This window comes from Monocercomonoides exilis (assembly GCF_001643675.1).
Source record: "Monocercomonoides exilis strain PA203 chromosome Unknown scaffold16-1735695, whole genome shotgun sequence".
NCBI classification, from domain to species: domain Eukaryota; phylum Preaxostyla; order Oxymonadida; family Polymastigidae; genus Monocercomonoides; species Monocercomonoides exilis.
This window is the reverse complement of record NW_027150561.1, coordinates 924,922-939,630: the sequence shown is the minus strand read 5'-3', so window position 1 is coordinate 939,630 and position 14,709 is coordinate 924,922. Positions and strand designations below refer to the sequence as shown.

Sequence of the window (14,709 nt, the reverse complement as noted above, 5' to 3'; positions counted from 1 at the left end):
TTATCTGCTTTTTTCGGCTTGTTCTGATCGGATGGATTTATTGTCCATCATTTTCCTCTAAACATTCAATTCGAGAAAAAGTTGTCCTTTGGCATTTTGTGGGGGCATGAAGCATCACAGAAGTGATGAGATAAAAATCTAAAATCATAACTTAGTGATTAAAAGGATATTTCTTCATTATCTTGTTATCTTTTATTTCTATTTCTTCTCGACAAACAGCAGCCTTTTGTATGCGAGTGCAAATCCATTTGTTGATCCACATTTATTCTCTTCGACTTCTGAGCTCTCAAGCTGTTGTTTTTTTCAGGTTTCATCTGAAGTTTCATCGCCTTTTTCTCTGCTCATATTTATGAAATGTTCCGAATTATTTTTTGGAGAATATGACTCTCCTCTCATTGCAGCATCTTCTGTTCAAAGAGAACCACTCTCCGAATGAGATTTCTCTTATGGGTTCTGTTGTAATTTGCACTCCATCAAAACTTCTTTTTGCAAACCATACTCATTCGTGCCAATCGATTGGATTTGGCAATTGTTGAATCACTCATCCCAGAGTTGCAATTGCAACTCACGACGTATCAAACAATGTTTTTCTGAAGGGATAGATGCAGAGTTTTATTTTCGTGCAATGGAAATTGAGAAATCATTGAAAGAGAAAACACCATTATTGCATGTTCAAAAAAGACAATCTTCAATGAATGTCCGGCTTTGTTGATGTCCATCAGTTTTTTTGAGCTGCATATTGAGCTTCAAGTGGAATTATGCGATAAAGAAGAAGAAATCTCACAACAATATGGAGCTTCAGACACCAGATGAAAAAATGTTCCTTTCATTATGAACAAAACATCAAAGAAATTCAATTCATTGAAGAAGATAAATTTAGAGTATGTGATTCCGTTGATGAATGCAAAGTTTTTTTTCACTGTCAGAAGAACTTCTTGTTTGTAATGGAGCTCTATTGGAGCGGGATTAATTTTCTTTTATGAATGATCCTTAGTGAGGGGGGAAATATCTTCATTTTTGATTATTTGAGGTGAAATAAAGGCAAAATTTAGTGAACTTCACAATGATGTTGTGCTGCTGATGGAAATGACGAATTCACAATTTCTGAGCTTTACGGAGAAATAACAGTTATTTCAATGTTCTTTTCTTCTTCAATTCAAATCTTGAAGCAAAATAGCCTATGAAGATAATTATTTTATTCCTGCCTGAAAGCAAAGAGAAGATTATTTTTGATGACCTTACGTTAGATGAATCAATGTTTCCACAAAAAAAGGCACACAGCTCGATCAATGCAGTTATTTCTGAGTGAAAAAGATTTTTTATGAAAATCTCTTAAAATGTTTCTTCGGACAGGTCATTCGCTCAAGAAAATACAACTTTGAACAAACTGAGCATAATTTGCAAATGTGAAACCTAACAGAAAATGCCAGTTTATCATCGATCGAATGGCAAGAGCTACAGATCTTTAGTTGAATAAATCCTTACTTATTTCTCTGGAGATTTCATTAAAGCTTAAGGTTATTCTATTTTCGTTTTCGAGAAATTTGTGTCATATTCATTGATGATGAATCATCAAAATTCAATATATCAATCAAAGTGCATTTGATCGATTATTATTCTCTACGAAACAATTGCTCCAAAGGAGAAAATTGTTTTTTAAATGGATTTGGAAACAAGATGTCTGCTGTGAAGTCATAAAGGAAACGAAATTATCTTCGAAAAAAGGTGATTTTTGAAGGATCAAATTTTTGATGAATAAATGTGAGAATGCCAAATAATCTTCATTCATTTATACCTGAATTCTTTTAATTCAATGTTTTTCTCATTTTACTAACCTTTTCATAAAAGAAAATAATTAAAAGGGAAATTTGATTGAAGGCCCATAATAGAACTGTTTGCAGGAGTGAGGAATGAACTCGATTTCTCCTTGTGTTGCAGTTGCCTTGCTGCTCCAATATTGCTGCTGTGTTGTCCCTTCATGTGAAATCAATCATTCGAGCAGTAAATCCCGTTCTCCAATGAGCAAAATGTCATCATCTTTATTTGATTCTTTTCCAGATTTATTGAGTGAAAACAGAAAGCTTGAACACAATAATAAATATTCGTGCTTCAATGGAATTATCCAAGAAATCAATTCTTCGTTGGAAATATCCTCGCTTTGTTGTGCCTTTCCCCCAAGCTGCTCCCAATTTGTATTAACTCAAAATTCATTTCTTGCTCTTCGTGGCTGTTGTGTGGTATGTTGCAAAACAGCATCGAAAAGTCCGATAATGTGCGTTTCTGGGTGCATGCTTTTGTCCAATATTTCGATGTGCTCTTCCGATGCTCTGAAAGCTCTCCCATCTCTTGTTTCTTCTCTGCCGGAATCTTTTTCTTTGCTTTCCCAAAATATGCTTGAAATTGATCAAAGTATTTTTGGATCGTTTTGTGTTTCCTCGCATCCCTTCTGCTCATCTCCTTTCCTGATTTCTGTGTGCATTGGACATTCTTCGTTCTCGAATATTTCATCCTTGGCAAAGCCTGAGCCATCCAAGCCTGATGAATCCATATTGTTCCATTTATCGACAAAAATGAGATGTTGCTCATTCGAAGCAGTGAGTAATGCAATTGATGGAGGGATAATCCCATCAATGAACGAACTTCGTCACTCTCTGAATCTGTTCAACACCTCATTTCGCACTTGTGCTCGCACTCCAAGACCAAATGAAGCCCAACACGGAACTCAAGAAAACCCGATAAACATGAGTTCAAGGATTGGTTTGCCAGACGGCAACCATGAGTTTGAGTGGTGTGAATGGATTGATTTGCCAAAATATGCAGGGAATGGTGGGGCCATTTCCTGCTCTATTTCAAGCGCCAATGTTTCAATCCACAATTGCCTCTTCCAGAACTGTTCTTCAAAAAGCGATGGTGGAGCAATATACTTTCATCCAATTGCAGTTGCAAATATAACAGAAACAGACTTTATTGGATGTCAAGCTGGAGGAAATGGTGGAGCCCTGAATCTTTATCAAAATCCAGATGTTAATCAAATTGTTTGTTTTTTTAAATGTAACTTTCGTAATTGTTCAATAAATGGAAGTCATGGTACGGTTTTATTCTGTGGATTCCATGATTTTCCTTCATCAGGAACAATTGAGATTTCATGTTGTGCATTTGAAGAAAACTCTGGCATTGATGCTTATGGTTCAATAAAATTTGGAGATTCTCCATCTTCAAAGCCAAGTTCTTTTAGTATTGATAATTGTCTATTTCACAAAAACATTCTAACTTCAGCTTCTTCAACATATGGTGGAGCTGCAATTTCCTTCATTTCATCAAGATCTTGGTTGAGCGGATTTGAGTTCATTTCATTCTGCTTGTTTTATGGAAATACAGCTGCGAATGGAAGGGGAAACGACGTATTCTTTGATGGCAGTAATGTAATTGATTCTCCGTTTAGTAATTGCTTCTCAACAACAAAAGAAAAGAGAATCTGGAACAACAACACAGCAGACAATCAAACAGTGAATGATTGGATAACTTTCAAAATTCTTGAGCTGTTTGTGAAATCAGATGGAACAGACAAAAGTGAATGTGGAGCTTCTGAGGCAGATGCATGCAGGACACTTGAATATGTAGTTGGACAGGCAGATGCAAATTTTGAATTGAAAGTGATTCTCCTTCCCTCCTTATTTTCTCCTTCATTGTGTGTTAACATTGGAGCAAAGCATATTGAGATGAATGGGAATGACAAAGCCACTTGCATTGTGCAGACAAACATGCTTCCAAGTGGTGCTTCATTCTCGTTGTTTTCGATCTCGCTTGGCTCTCTTTCAGCCTCCTCGTTCTCCATTGTCCACAACTCACCTCAATCACCGTCGCCTTCGTTGTTCACCCTCACTCAGCAAGCAGCCACCCTTGCCATCTCAGACCTCACCATCACAGGCTCATCCTCAGCCATCATCTTCAGCTCGTCTCTATTCATGGTTTTGTTTGGCTCAATGTCTGTTTCCTCCTCAAACATTTCTTCTATTGCTCTGGCATCTGCTCCTCTGTTCCACTTTGGCACTCCATCAGATGTGGTGAACATCACATCGACAGGCGTGAGCGATGTGGTTAGAAGTGATGGGGGAGCAGCACTTGTGGCAGATTCAGATGGATCTCTTTCGCTTTCTGTGAGCAGCTGCGAGTTTGTGAGGTGTGGGTGCAGCAAATCTGCTGATGGAGGAAGCCATCTGCTGAGGATAGGGAATGGAAACAGCATGGAAATTGATGGATGCACATTCACTGAATGTTTTGCAGGCAGCGAGGGTGGAAAAGGAGGGGCGCTGTGCGCAAACGTTGAAATGGGAGAGGGAGGAGGAGGAAAATTGATCGTGAGCAAATCGAAGTTTGAGGGATGTGAGTGCAGCGAGGAGAGTGGAAGAGGAGGAGCGATATATGTTCAGTTGAAAGGACCAGCAGAGGCATTCAGACTCACTCAGCCGATGTTTGGAGGAAACAAGGCGAAATGGGGAAAGAATGTGTTTATTGCAGCAGGACACATTGATGAAGAGGATGTGAGAAATTGGCTTGATTGGAGCTTGACGGAGGCTGAGTTGGAGTGTTTGGGTGATATTGAGGGGGTGGAGACAGAAGCAGCATATGGGGATGTGGTGCTTCCCCTTTTTGTGTATCTGTGGGAGAATTTCACAGGGCCAGTGCATGTTGGGGGAAGCAGGGCAGCAGACTTCAGTGCGTGTGGATTTGCCGAGGCGCCATGCTCTTCGATCAGCAGAGGTTTGGCTCTTCGATTTTCATTGGCCGAATCAGGTGATATTCAACTTCATGCGCCGTTTGTGTTAAGTGAGGAGATTTCTGTGCCTGAAGGAGAGTGGAGAGTGGGATGTGGAGAGGAGTTGAAAGTGGGCATTGATGTGAGTGTGAGCTCAGAGATATCACAAGAGGGAGTGATTGTTTCAGGCAGTTCATTTTCGATCGAAAAGATAGTGATGAATGTGAAGAGTCTTCACTCTGAGATCGAGTATCTGATGATGTGTGCTGGAGGGGTTCTGAGGATGAGCAGTTGCGAAGTTGACTTGAGGGAAGGGACAAGGGGTGTGGGGCTTGTGGCAGGGAGAGGTGGGGAAGTGGAGATTGAGGATGTGAAGATGAGTGGGAATGGGCTTGAATGGGGAGTATCAGTGATTTCATTCAAAGGAGGAAATGGAGGAGGATGGTTAAAGATGGCACGATGCAACATTTCAGGGATCAACATCAATGGTGGGGCAGAGTCTGGGTCAGGAGTGGAATGGATGAATGGAGGGTTGCTGGAGATGAGTGAGTGCAACTTGAGTGGGATTGTTAGCGAGAGAGGAAATGGGGGAGGAGTGAGAGTGGTGATTGAGAAGACAGGAACAAAAGCTGGGAATGATGAGAGCGAGCCAATGGTGAAGCTGAGTGGATGTATTTTTGATGGGTGCTGTGTTGAGGGTGAGGGGAGGATGGGAGGAGGGGTGTGTGTGGAATGTGCTGAATATGGGAATGCTGATTCAACAGTTGCTGATATTGTGATTGAGGGATGCCAATTCAAGGGGTGTGAAGCACAAACAAGTGGAGCAGGAGGAGGATATGGAGGAGGGGTGATGATCGGACTGGAAGAAGGGGGAGATGGGTTTGTTGTGAGGAATCCGGATTTTGGAGAAGGAGAGAGCAAGCCAAACAAGGCGAAATATGGGAGCAACATGTTTGTGCAATCGGCTGAGCTGAGGGGCAGCATCACAAACACCACACTGCCATTCATGGATGGGATGAGGGGTGAGGAAGGGATTGAAGAGCAGTTCATGGGATATGATGGGAGCGACAGAACGAATGCAATCCCATTGGTGTATTTCTTTGAAGAGATTGGAGCAGAAGTGTATGTTGGGAGTGGAGGTGCTGACACAGTTGTGTGTGGTTTTGAGGGGTGTCCGTGCAGATCGCTTCATCACACAGTCACCCGATTGGAGGGAGGAGAGGGGAAGAGGATTGTTGTGAGAGGTGAGAGCGAGGTAGGGAGAGAGGTGGATGTGAGCGGAGTGGATGTGAGATGTGCACCTGGAAGCAGCACTTGTGTTGTGAGGTGTCTGAAAGAGATTGGAGGGAATACAGGAACTGTGATTGTGAACACAAAGAGATGTGTGATTCATAGGATTAGATTTGCTGTTCCTTGCTCGTTTGGAAATGGAGACAAGAGACTGATTGCATCACAGGGTGTGGAAGGGGTGCTGGATGTGGAAGAAAGCTCGTTTGGGATGGATGAAGGGGAGAGTGGATCGATTGAGTTTGTGATGATCACAGTGAGTGAAGGAACATTGTCCTGCACAAGGCTAAGCATGCAATCTATTTCAACGAGTTATCCGCTCATCTGCCTGGAGAACAGCGGGACAATCAACATGAGCAGCAGTAACTTGTCAGATGTGGAATGTGAAGGATGCATTGCGCTAGATGTGAAGGTTGTTCAGAGCGAAGAGCAAGAAAAGAAGACAAGCAGTACCAAAATGGCACATGACAAATCAAACAACAACATGATGGCAAACATTGAAGTGAATGAGTGTGCGTTTTTGAGAGTGGAGCAGAAGAACGGAAATGCACCTGGGCTGCTGAGGGGTACAACAATCACAGGATTAACACTGCGAGTGAAGAACACCACACTGGAAGGCTGTGGCTCATCCTCAAGCGAAAGAGGAGGAGCAGTGCTGTTTGATCTTGGGGATGGTGGGTCTGTCACGTGGGAAGATTGCCAAGCGAGTGAGTGCTTTGCAAAGTCGAGTGGCAGAGGGGGTGTGATCTTCCTGGATTGTTCGTCGAGCACACAAGCACCGCTTCCTTTTCGCTTCAGCAACATCGACTTTTCAGCAAACACAGCATTGCGAGGGAGAGATGTGTATGTGAGATGCACCAACATCGGCACACAGATCAATGAAACGCAGTTCGACCTCGACTTTGGCACATCATTCAACCGCACATTTGCGATATGGGGGTGCACAATGCGGACATTTGAGGATGAGGAAGATCTTCTGCTGAGAGTTGCACCATTCATGGATTATGTTGTGTTTGCTTCATCGACAGCACCTGAAGCATCAGATGCCATTCATTGTGGCAGCTCATCAGCTCCATGTGAATCTGTGAATGTGGGGCTGAGGCATGTGATCAGCAGCACATACAGTATCCTGTTCATTTTCGGCAATTCCCTCATCGCAGGCCCAGCGTCAGCGAGAGATGTGGCAATCCGTTCAGCGGACAGAATGGAAGCAGCAACAGTGCATCTGGACCAACCAATGAATGGAGTAGAGGAAGAGGGGATCATTGAGTGCACCTTGCGAGTGGAGATTGATCTGATCACATTTGCATTTGGAGCACATTTCTCATCGCCTCATCCATCCCTTCTGTGTGTGAAGAGTGGTTCTCTTATTCTTTCACGCGCATTGTTTTCAGCAAAGAACATGTTAAATACACTGTCTGCATCAAATGAGCAAATACTGCAACTGAGCATGGTGCGTGTTGCCCAAGGCTCGCTCTCAATCCTCCAATCCAGAATTGCTTCAATGAGAATTACATTGCCATTCCTCATGATCGAAATGGCAAACGCAGTGAATGTGTCACATTTGGATGTTTCGGAAGTGTTCTTCACAGGGAATGTGATGGAGCTGCACAATGCATCAGAGATGCATATGGAAAGTGTGAGACTGGAAAATGTTGTTGCAAATGGAAGTTGTGTGATAGTAGATGGCTGTATGATTGTGAGTGTGAAAGAGTTTGAATGTTCAGATACTGAGGCAAACGGAAGCGTGTTCAAAATCCACTCGACCAATCCTGGTTCAAATTCAAATGGAAATTGGAATGTTTCTCTCATTGATTTGTGCATCTCAAATATTACATCCTCTGCAACAGATGCATCTCTTTTCTGTACAGAACAATTATCTGGCAAAGTGCATTTGAGCAACTGTTCATTTTCACAGAGCACATCTCAATCCAGCAATCCAACAATTGCATCATTCAAATCGTGCTCTGAGATCACAGTTGATTTGTGCAGTTTCATGGGCAAACAACAAGAACCACTTGCTTCTATTGAAATGGATTCAGGTGCAATCTGCCGATGGAATGAATCGTTGGTGGAACTGCCAGGCAGTGTTGCTATCATCAGGGATACAACAATGGGAAATGCATCGCAGGGTGTTTTGGGTGTGAGAGGTGGAGTTGTGAGGATTGAGAAAGGAGAGTTCATTGACAACAATCCATCGATTGACGGATATCCATCATTGAGAAGAAACATCATCTGTTCTGATACAGGAACATTGAATGTGATGAGTTTGAAAGGAGGAGATGGAGTTTTGCCAAATTCATCACTTTGGATGTTGAATGAAGGGTGCAATTTTGAAGGGATTGCTTCAGAGAGAGATTCATCATTCTTCATACCTGTTCTGGAGAGTGTAGAAGCAAAAGAAGAAGCAAACAGAATGAAGCTGACATTCAAAGGAATGCTTCTTATTCCATGCAATTTGTCATTCTCAGTTGTGAAGAGGAAAGGAGAAGAGAAAGAGATTGAAAAACATGATTTTGATTCAAATGGATTCCTGTCAGAAAGAGAAGTTGAAGGAAGCGTGGAAAAAGATCTTATCAACAGTTGTGGAGATGAAATTGAGGTGAGTGTTCATATTTTGTTTGGGAATGCAGAATCTCCTTCATCAACAAATTCATTCATTTTGAAGAATGCAAGTGAAGCAAAGATGAATGGGGGTGAAAATGTGGTTAAAGGAGGAAAAGAAGGGAAATCTTATTGGCTATTGATTGTTATTATTATGGCTGTTGTGCTGTTGATTGTTTTTGTTGTTTCGATAATATTTATTGTTCGATGGAGAAAGCAAAAGAGAAGGACAGAAGAATTGGAGATAATTGTGGAAGACAATATAAAAAAGGATCCAAAGGCATTTGAGATGGTGACGATGGAGATGTCACCTGAAGAGCAGTGGAGGAGAGCGGAGAGAGAGGCTGAGAAGAAGAATGAAGAGAGGATAAAGAAGAAAATTTTCGTGACGAATATGGAGCATTCAGAATCATCAGAACATTTACTGCCTGAGAGTAGATCTACTGAATATATTCTGGGGAAAGATTCAGACAAGATTCCTCAATGGGCATTGGAAAAGGTTGGTGAGAAAGAGGAAGAGACAAGGAAAAGAACTCCATCACCATCCATCTCATCCACTTCAACAGCAGACACTTCAGACACTGACACAACATTTGTTCGAGTGGAGAGTCTGTGTCCAACCACCTCATCAATGTCGAATCTAGTGGATGCAATGGCATGTTCTTCGCCTCATGAGAAGATGATCGTTGATTTGAGGGATTCGCTGTTCATGCTGCTTCATGGAAGGAATGAGAAGAAAGAAATAGAGATTGGCAGTCTTCAACAACGGGAGATGACAGCTTCCCAGATTCTATTATGGGTGGCTAATGTTGCATTGCACTCGTTTGAAGATGAAGAAGATGAACTTCCCTCACTGACCAATCTAAGCCCACACATTGTGCTGTTCTCAGAGCACATGGTCATATGCATTGCCCTCCACTCCGACTGCTCGTCAGACTCTGACACTTCCTCCATCTCTTCAACCTCCACCATTGTCACATCTTCCTCTGATGTTTCTGTGAAGAGCGAGAGATTCACAAAATCACCTCCTCCTTCATCGGCCTTTGAGGATGAGGATGACAACAGAAAAGAGTGCATGAGGTGGAAGGCGCCAGAGCTGCTGATGAGCAAGAAGATGGGAGCAACAAAGGAGTCGGTTGCCTTCTCGATTGGGATGATGCTGTGGGAGTGCCTTACGCTCCAGATCCCGTTTGGGGAGTATGAGGCAGAGGTTGCTGGACAGAAGATTCTGAATGGAGAAAGGCCAAATATTGAGATCCTTAGTTCGTCATCTTTTGTTGGGGTCATCCAATCATGTGTTTCAGAAGACGTCTCAAAACGACTAAAACTCACAGTTCTCAAGAGAGAGTTCATCCAGCGGTTTCCAAAAGATGCCTTGATTTTCACAATTTCTGATGCAATTGATCTTGATGAAGAAACTGAAATTCCAAACAGCGAACAAGAGACTACAGTGAGTTTTGAAGCACATTGAAAAACTGTTGAGAAGACAATACATATCTTCTGTGATTGGTCAAAGTTGTTGAGTTCATCAGTTTTATCATTCATCTCCATTCATCTGGAACAAAAATAAATCTGCAAACAAGCAATCATTACCAAATGGAAAATTTTTCATTTTGTTTTTGTTTTTGTTAAATTACATTTAGTATTATTTTTTTGTTCTTTCGAATTTTGTGATTTTGCAAGTGATGAAAAGATAACTGTTATTTATAGAATTTTTGAGTTCGCATAAATCACAAACTCTCAAAACAAGAATGAAAATCCCAATTGATATTATTGCAACTTTTCTTTGAATCTTTCTGCAAAAATAACTTTTTTATCTGTTTTTTATTTGATTTCCAATGATCAGTAAATTTATTCTATTTATGTTCTTCACAACACTCTGTGATTATATGCTGAAAAAAATAAAAAAAGATATCACTTAATTTCTCATTCAAAAATAAAATTCAGCCTGAACCAGATATAATCACGTTGCTAATTATTTCATTCGTTGATAATGACATTTTTCTGTTCTCAAACATTTTTTTCAATTTTCATTCATCATATGATTTGATAAATCAAAAATTAACAATCAAAAAAATTTATATAAAGTGTTATTTCAATGAAAATAACCTTTTTTCTTTCAATTTTCAAAAATACAGGAAATTTTCAAGTGAGTTGTTAGAAGTCTTAAATTGAAATTTTTCGATAAAAATTGTTCAAGCATTTGAAAAACGTGAAATTGAGAAGTTATTATTATTATAAAAATAACCACCATTAACAAATTTTTCACTTTTATTTTACAAATATTTTTCATGTTCATATTTTTTGAATGTCAAGTGATTATTTAATAATGAAATTTGTTTCTTCTCTAACGAAATATTCGATTGAAATTCATGAAATATTTTTTATGATAAATACTCGTTTCTTGTGATGTTGAACGTGAATAAAATTCTGGACAAGATGATTTTCTTAATGACTGCAAAAGAAATTTTTCTTTTTATTTTCATTTTAACAAACGTTATCTCAACTTATTCATTTGTCGTGCGAGTGTTTCGTTTTTGAGTTGACTGAATATTGTGAAGAATTATTATAGAAATCTCGGAGATTTTTGAATTTGAGTTTCTCCGAAATTTCAAAATTAATTTTTTTAAATAATCACTCTTCACGTGAATGAATGTCCGGTATGCCAAATGAGTTAGTTTTGTTACGAAATAGTTAGAGGAATATTAACAGATTTTCTCTTTGAGTGGTTATTGAGAAAACGATCTTGTCAGGGATTTTGTGCGATGTCTGTAATTTTTTGCACCTTCTATTTCTGATATAATTTATTGAGTTATTTTTTTAAATTTTTTTCACTTTTCAACAGTGTTCAAATCGTTTGAGCGCATTCATCCAAATCATGTTCATCTTTCACAAATATGAAGAAATTTTATTTTTCATTTAAAGGATAATCAAATAGGGTAATTCTTATTGAAAAGTTTCAAATGTTTTATTTGCATATAAATCAAAAATTTCATATTTTTCTCAATATTTTGTTGACATGTACCAAACTTCAATAATATGGAATCTATTTCTTGATAATGCTATTTCATACATTCTTGAGGAGATTTGTGAGTGGAAACAGAAATCTGAGCAAAATATGATTTTTTTGGTTTCTTTGAAAATTGAACATTTGCGACTTTTCAAAAAGAATAATCCGATTATTTGACTGAATTTTAATGAAAGATATGCAATTATTATAAAAAAATTCATTGAATAACTGTGAACACTTTACAAACATTTATATGCATTATTGTTGTAATTTTTTTTGAACAGAAGAAAACGCCTTATATTCTATAAAATTTAATTTTATTTTATAAGGGATTCTTTCAATCGAACTGTTAAACATCACACTTAAATAAATTTGGCAGATAAAGTTTTTCCAATATTTTATGATTTGCATTCCTGACAAATGTGAAAGATCTGTAATAAGAACTCATGAAAAAAAATTCTAAATTCCTATGGAATTAAAAATATCACAATTGCAACTTCTATTAAAAAAGAAAAAATATTTGACATAATTCCACTTTTCTGTTCAATGATCCAACACAAAGAAACAAACTCATTAAAAAGCAAATTTGGGATTGACGAAAACATCGAAATAAATTTGAAAAACTGTTTCGAATGAAAAGCATATTTAAGTTGATGAATCTCATTTCAAACAAAACGCAGCAATCAATAATTATTTTTCTGAAATTTTATTTCTGTTTTCTGACTATTTACCATTTCACACAAATATGTTTGAGAGTTACGAAATTCACGGAAAATATAATCGTATTCATGGGAAATAATTTTTTTTGATTTCAAATAATTTGATTAAATTTATTTTTAAATAATTCTTTTTGTTTTTAAACAAATGATTCTTTTCGAATATTGCTTTAATAATTCAATGAACTATTCATTATATTTTTCATTACAAAATAAATTTCCTTTTTCTCCTTTTAAAGTGAAATGAATCTATCAAAGAAAAAAAGCAAAGAAAAGAAAAGAAATACAAAGTGAATAAAACAAATAGCTTTCAAAATGCTTTAGACTCTGCGTCTCTTTGATTCATCTGAAATTTCATCCTCCTCTCCTTCGTCTTTTGAAGGTATCCTCTTTTGAACGGTTGACAATTCTTTTTGGAGCTGTTCATTCGATTTATCTTCTTCGCCAGTCTCATTATTGCTCTGAGATGTCCCGTTATTTGCAGGATTTTGTCCTTCCAACATATTTTGCTGTTGTCCAGATGGTTGTTCTTGCGTTGCTACAGGGTTTACAGAAACGTCTGCACTTGCCGCTTCACCTGCGTTTGTGCTTTCACTATGAGCTTCTCCTTCTTGCTGTTGCTGCTGTTGTTGTTGCTGGGTCTGCTGTTGCTGTAGCATGTTCATTTGCATCTGCTGAAATGTGAACTGCTGCTGCTGCTGCGGATCCATTGACTGTATCATCTGCTGGTAGTCCTGTCCAGCCATCATCGGCATTGTAGACATTGCTTGCATCCCACCTCCTGCCATCGGTCCAAAGCCAGGAACTGCTCCAACAAACCATCCTGGCATCGTCGCATCAAACGGCATCATCTGTGCGGTATGGCGAATCCCACGGTCTCCTCGATTGCCCTTCTTTCTTGCAGTATAGCGCAAACCTGGGCATGCATCCTGAATCGGCTTCAGCGCAAACCCAAAGAAAAGTGGTCCGGAAAGTCGTGGCTGCTGACGTTGTGGACAATAATACTTCAGCGCTGAAGTCCAAGCAGCAGTAGATGTGGAGCCCTGGAATATAGGCGCATCAGGCTCACAGGCTTGAACAGCAAAAGTTCGATTGCAAAACTCTGATATGAAAAGCTTATGGATATATGTGACTGCAGCACGATATTTATTTGGAACTACAATTTGATTGACTTTAGACGAAGCATGAGGATCTGTTTCTCCTCTGTTGAGTAAGTAGCAGCTTCCAACACGCGAATCATGCACCACAAGAAGGATGTTATATCTTCTCCCTCCAGCAGTCACAATTACTGCACCATGCTTTCCCGGAGGAAGATCTGTTGCATCTTCTCCTTCCCAAGTATTATCCCCATCATCATATCTTTCAACGCGCTGATTGACGGTGGATGCTAATATTGCATCGAGATCATCATTTTCGTCACTTCCTCCAGATCCAGGTCCCATTCCGCTTCCCCTCATAAATGAAGTTTGAAAGCCATAAGGACGTTGCATGGCTGAAAATGCATAAGTTTGCGTAGCAGGCTCAATTCTTGATGCGGGTATTCCAAAACCTTCCATCATGGATGATTGAATAGGTGCAGCTTGAGAAGACGGCTCAGGCTGAGGAGCAGTCATTGTTTGAGCCATTCGGCTTTGATCCATTGTTTGCGGTATCATTTGCATTTGCCACATTTGGTTTGGAGTCGATACGGTTTGATATTGCATTCCTGGCTGTATCATTTGCTGCATGGACATCTGCTGTCCTGGCTGTCCAGCAAGAACCTGCGCGCCAGTTTCACCTCCCGCATATGTTAAATAAGCCATTGATGCCGCGAGGGAAGGAGCTTGAGTTTGAATTTGATCAGCCTGTGCTTGAAGTTGTTGTTGTTGTTGAATTGAGATATCATTCACTTCTTCAGCAGTCTGACCTTCAGGGTGAAGGGTCTGTGTTTCTACCTATTATTGATATTGGAATATTTCATAATACGCATAAAATAATTGTGAAAGGTGAATGGTTATCGTTAAAAAAAATATTTGTGATCAAGAAACGATCCATCAAAGGATCATTAATGATCATAAAAAGGATCACAAAAATACAGAAAAACAACAATGAACGAGATAAATCTCTCACATCTTCTTTTGACTTTTTGTAAAAAAAGTTATCTACACACCTTATCTTCACTCATTGATCTTTTGATAAAAGAATAACTATTTATAATGGGAAATGCTTAAATAAACCTTAATATAAGTTTTTGTTCATTGATATGAGAAAAATCATTGTTAATAAACTAAGTGCATCCAATAGATAGGATGGCACAATATATTATTTAAAATAGTTATTCTCTTAATCCCTTTACA

General features: G+C 39.1%; 2 protein-coding genes across 2 annotated transcripts; one reads left to right on the top strand and one right to left on the bottom strand.

The window, feature by feature from the left end:
• Window positions 1–2,570: 2,570 nt before the first annotated feature.
• On the top strand, window positions 2,571–10,118 carry MONOS_9733 (uncharacterized protein; the record flags this gene model as incomplete). Its single annotated transcript, XM_067880261.1, has 1 exon — window positions 2,571–10,118. The coding sequence occupies one exon, from the start codon at window positions 2,571–2,573 to the stop codon at window positions 10,116–10,118; it is 7,548 nt and encodes a 2,515-aa protein (XP_067729622.1).
• A 2,418-nt stretch (window positions 10,119–12,536) lies between these two features.
• MONOS_9732 (uncharacterized protein) lies at window positions 12,537–14,537 on the bottom strand (the record flags this gene model as incomplete). The annotated part of the gene is made up of 2 exons (XM_067880260.1): window positions 12,537–14,307; window positions 14,523–14,537. 2 exons carry the CDS (start codon window positions 14,535–14,537, stop codon window positions 12,694–12,696), a joined length of 1,629 nt encoding a protein of 542 aa, XP_067729621.1. The 3' UTR covers window positions 12,537–12,693.
• Between the last annotated feature and the right edge of the window lie 172 nt (window positions 14,538–14,709).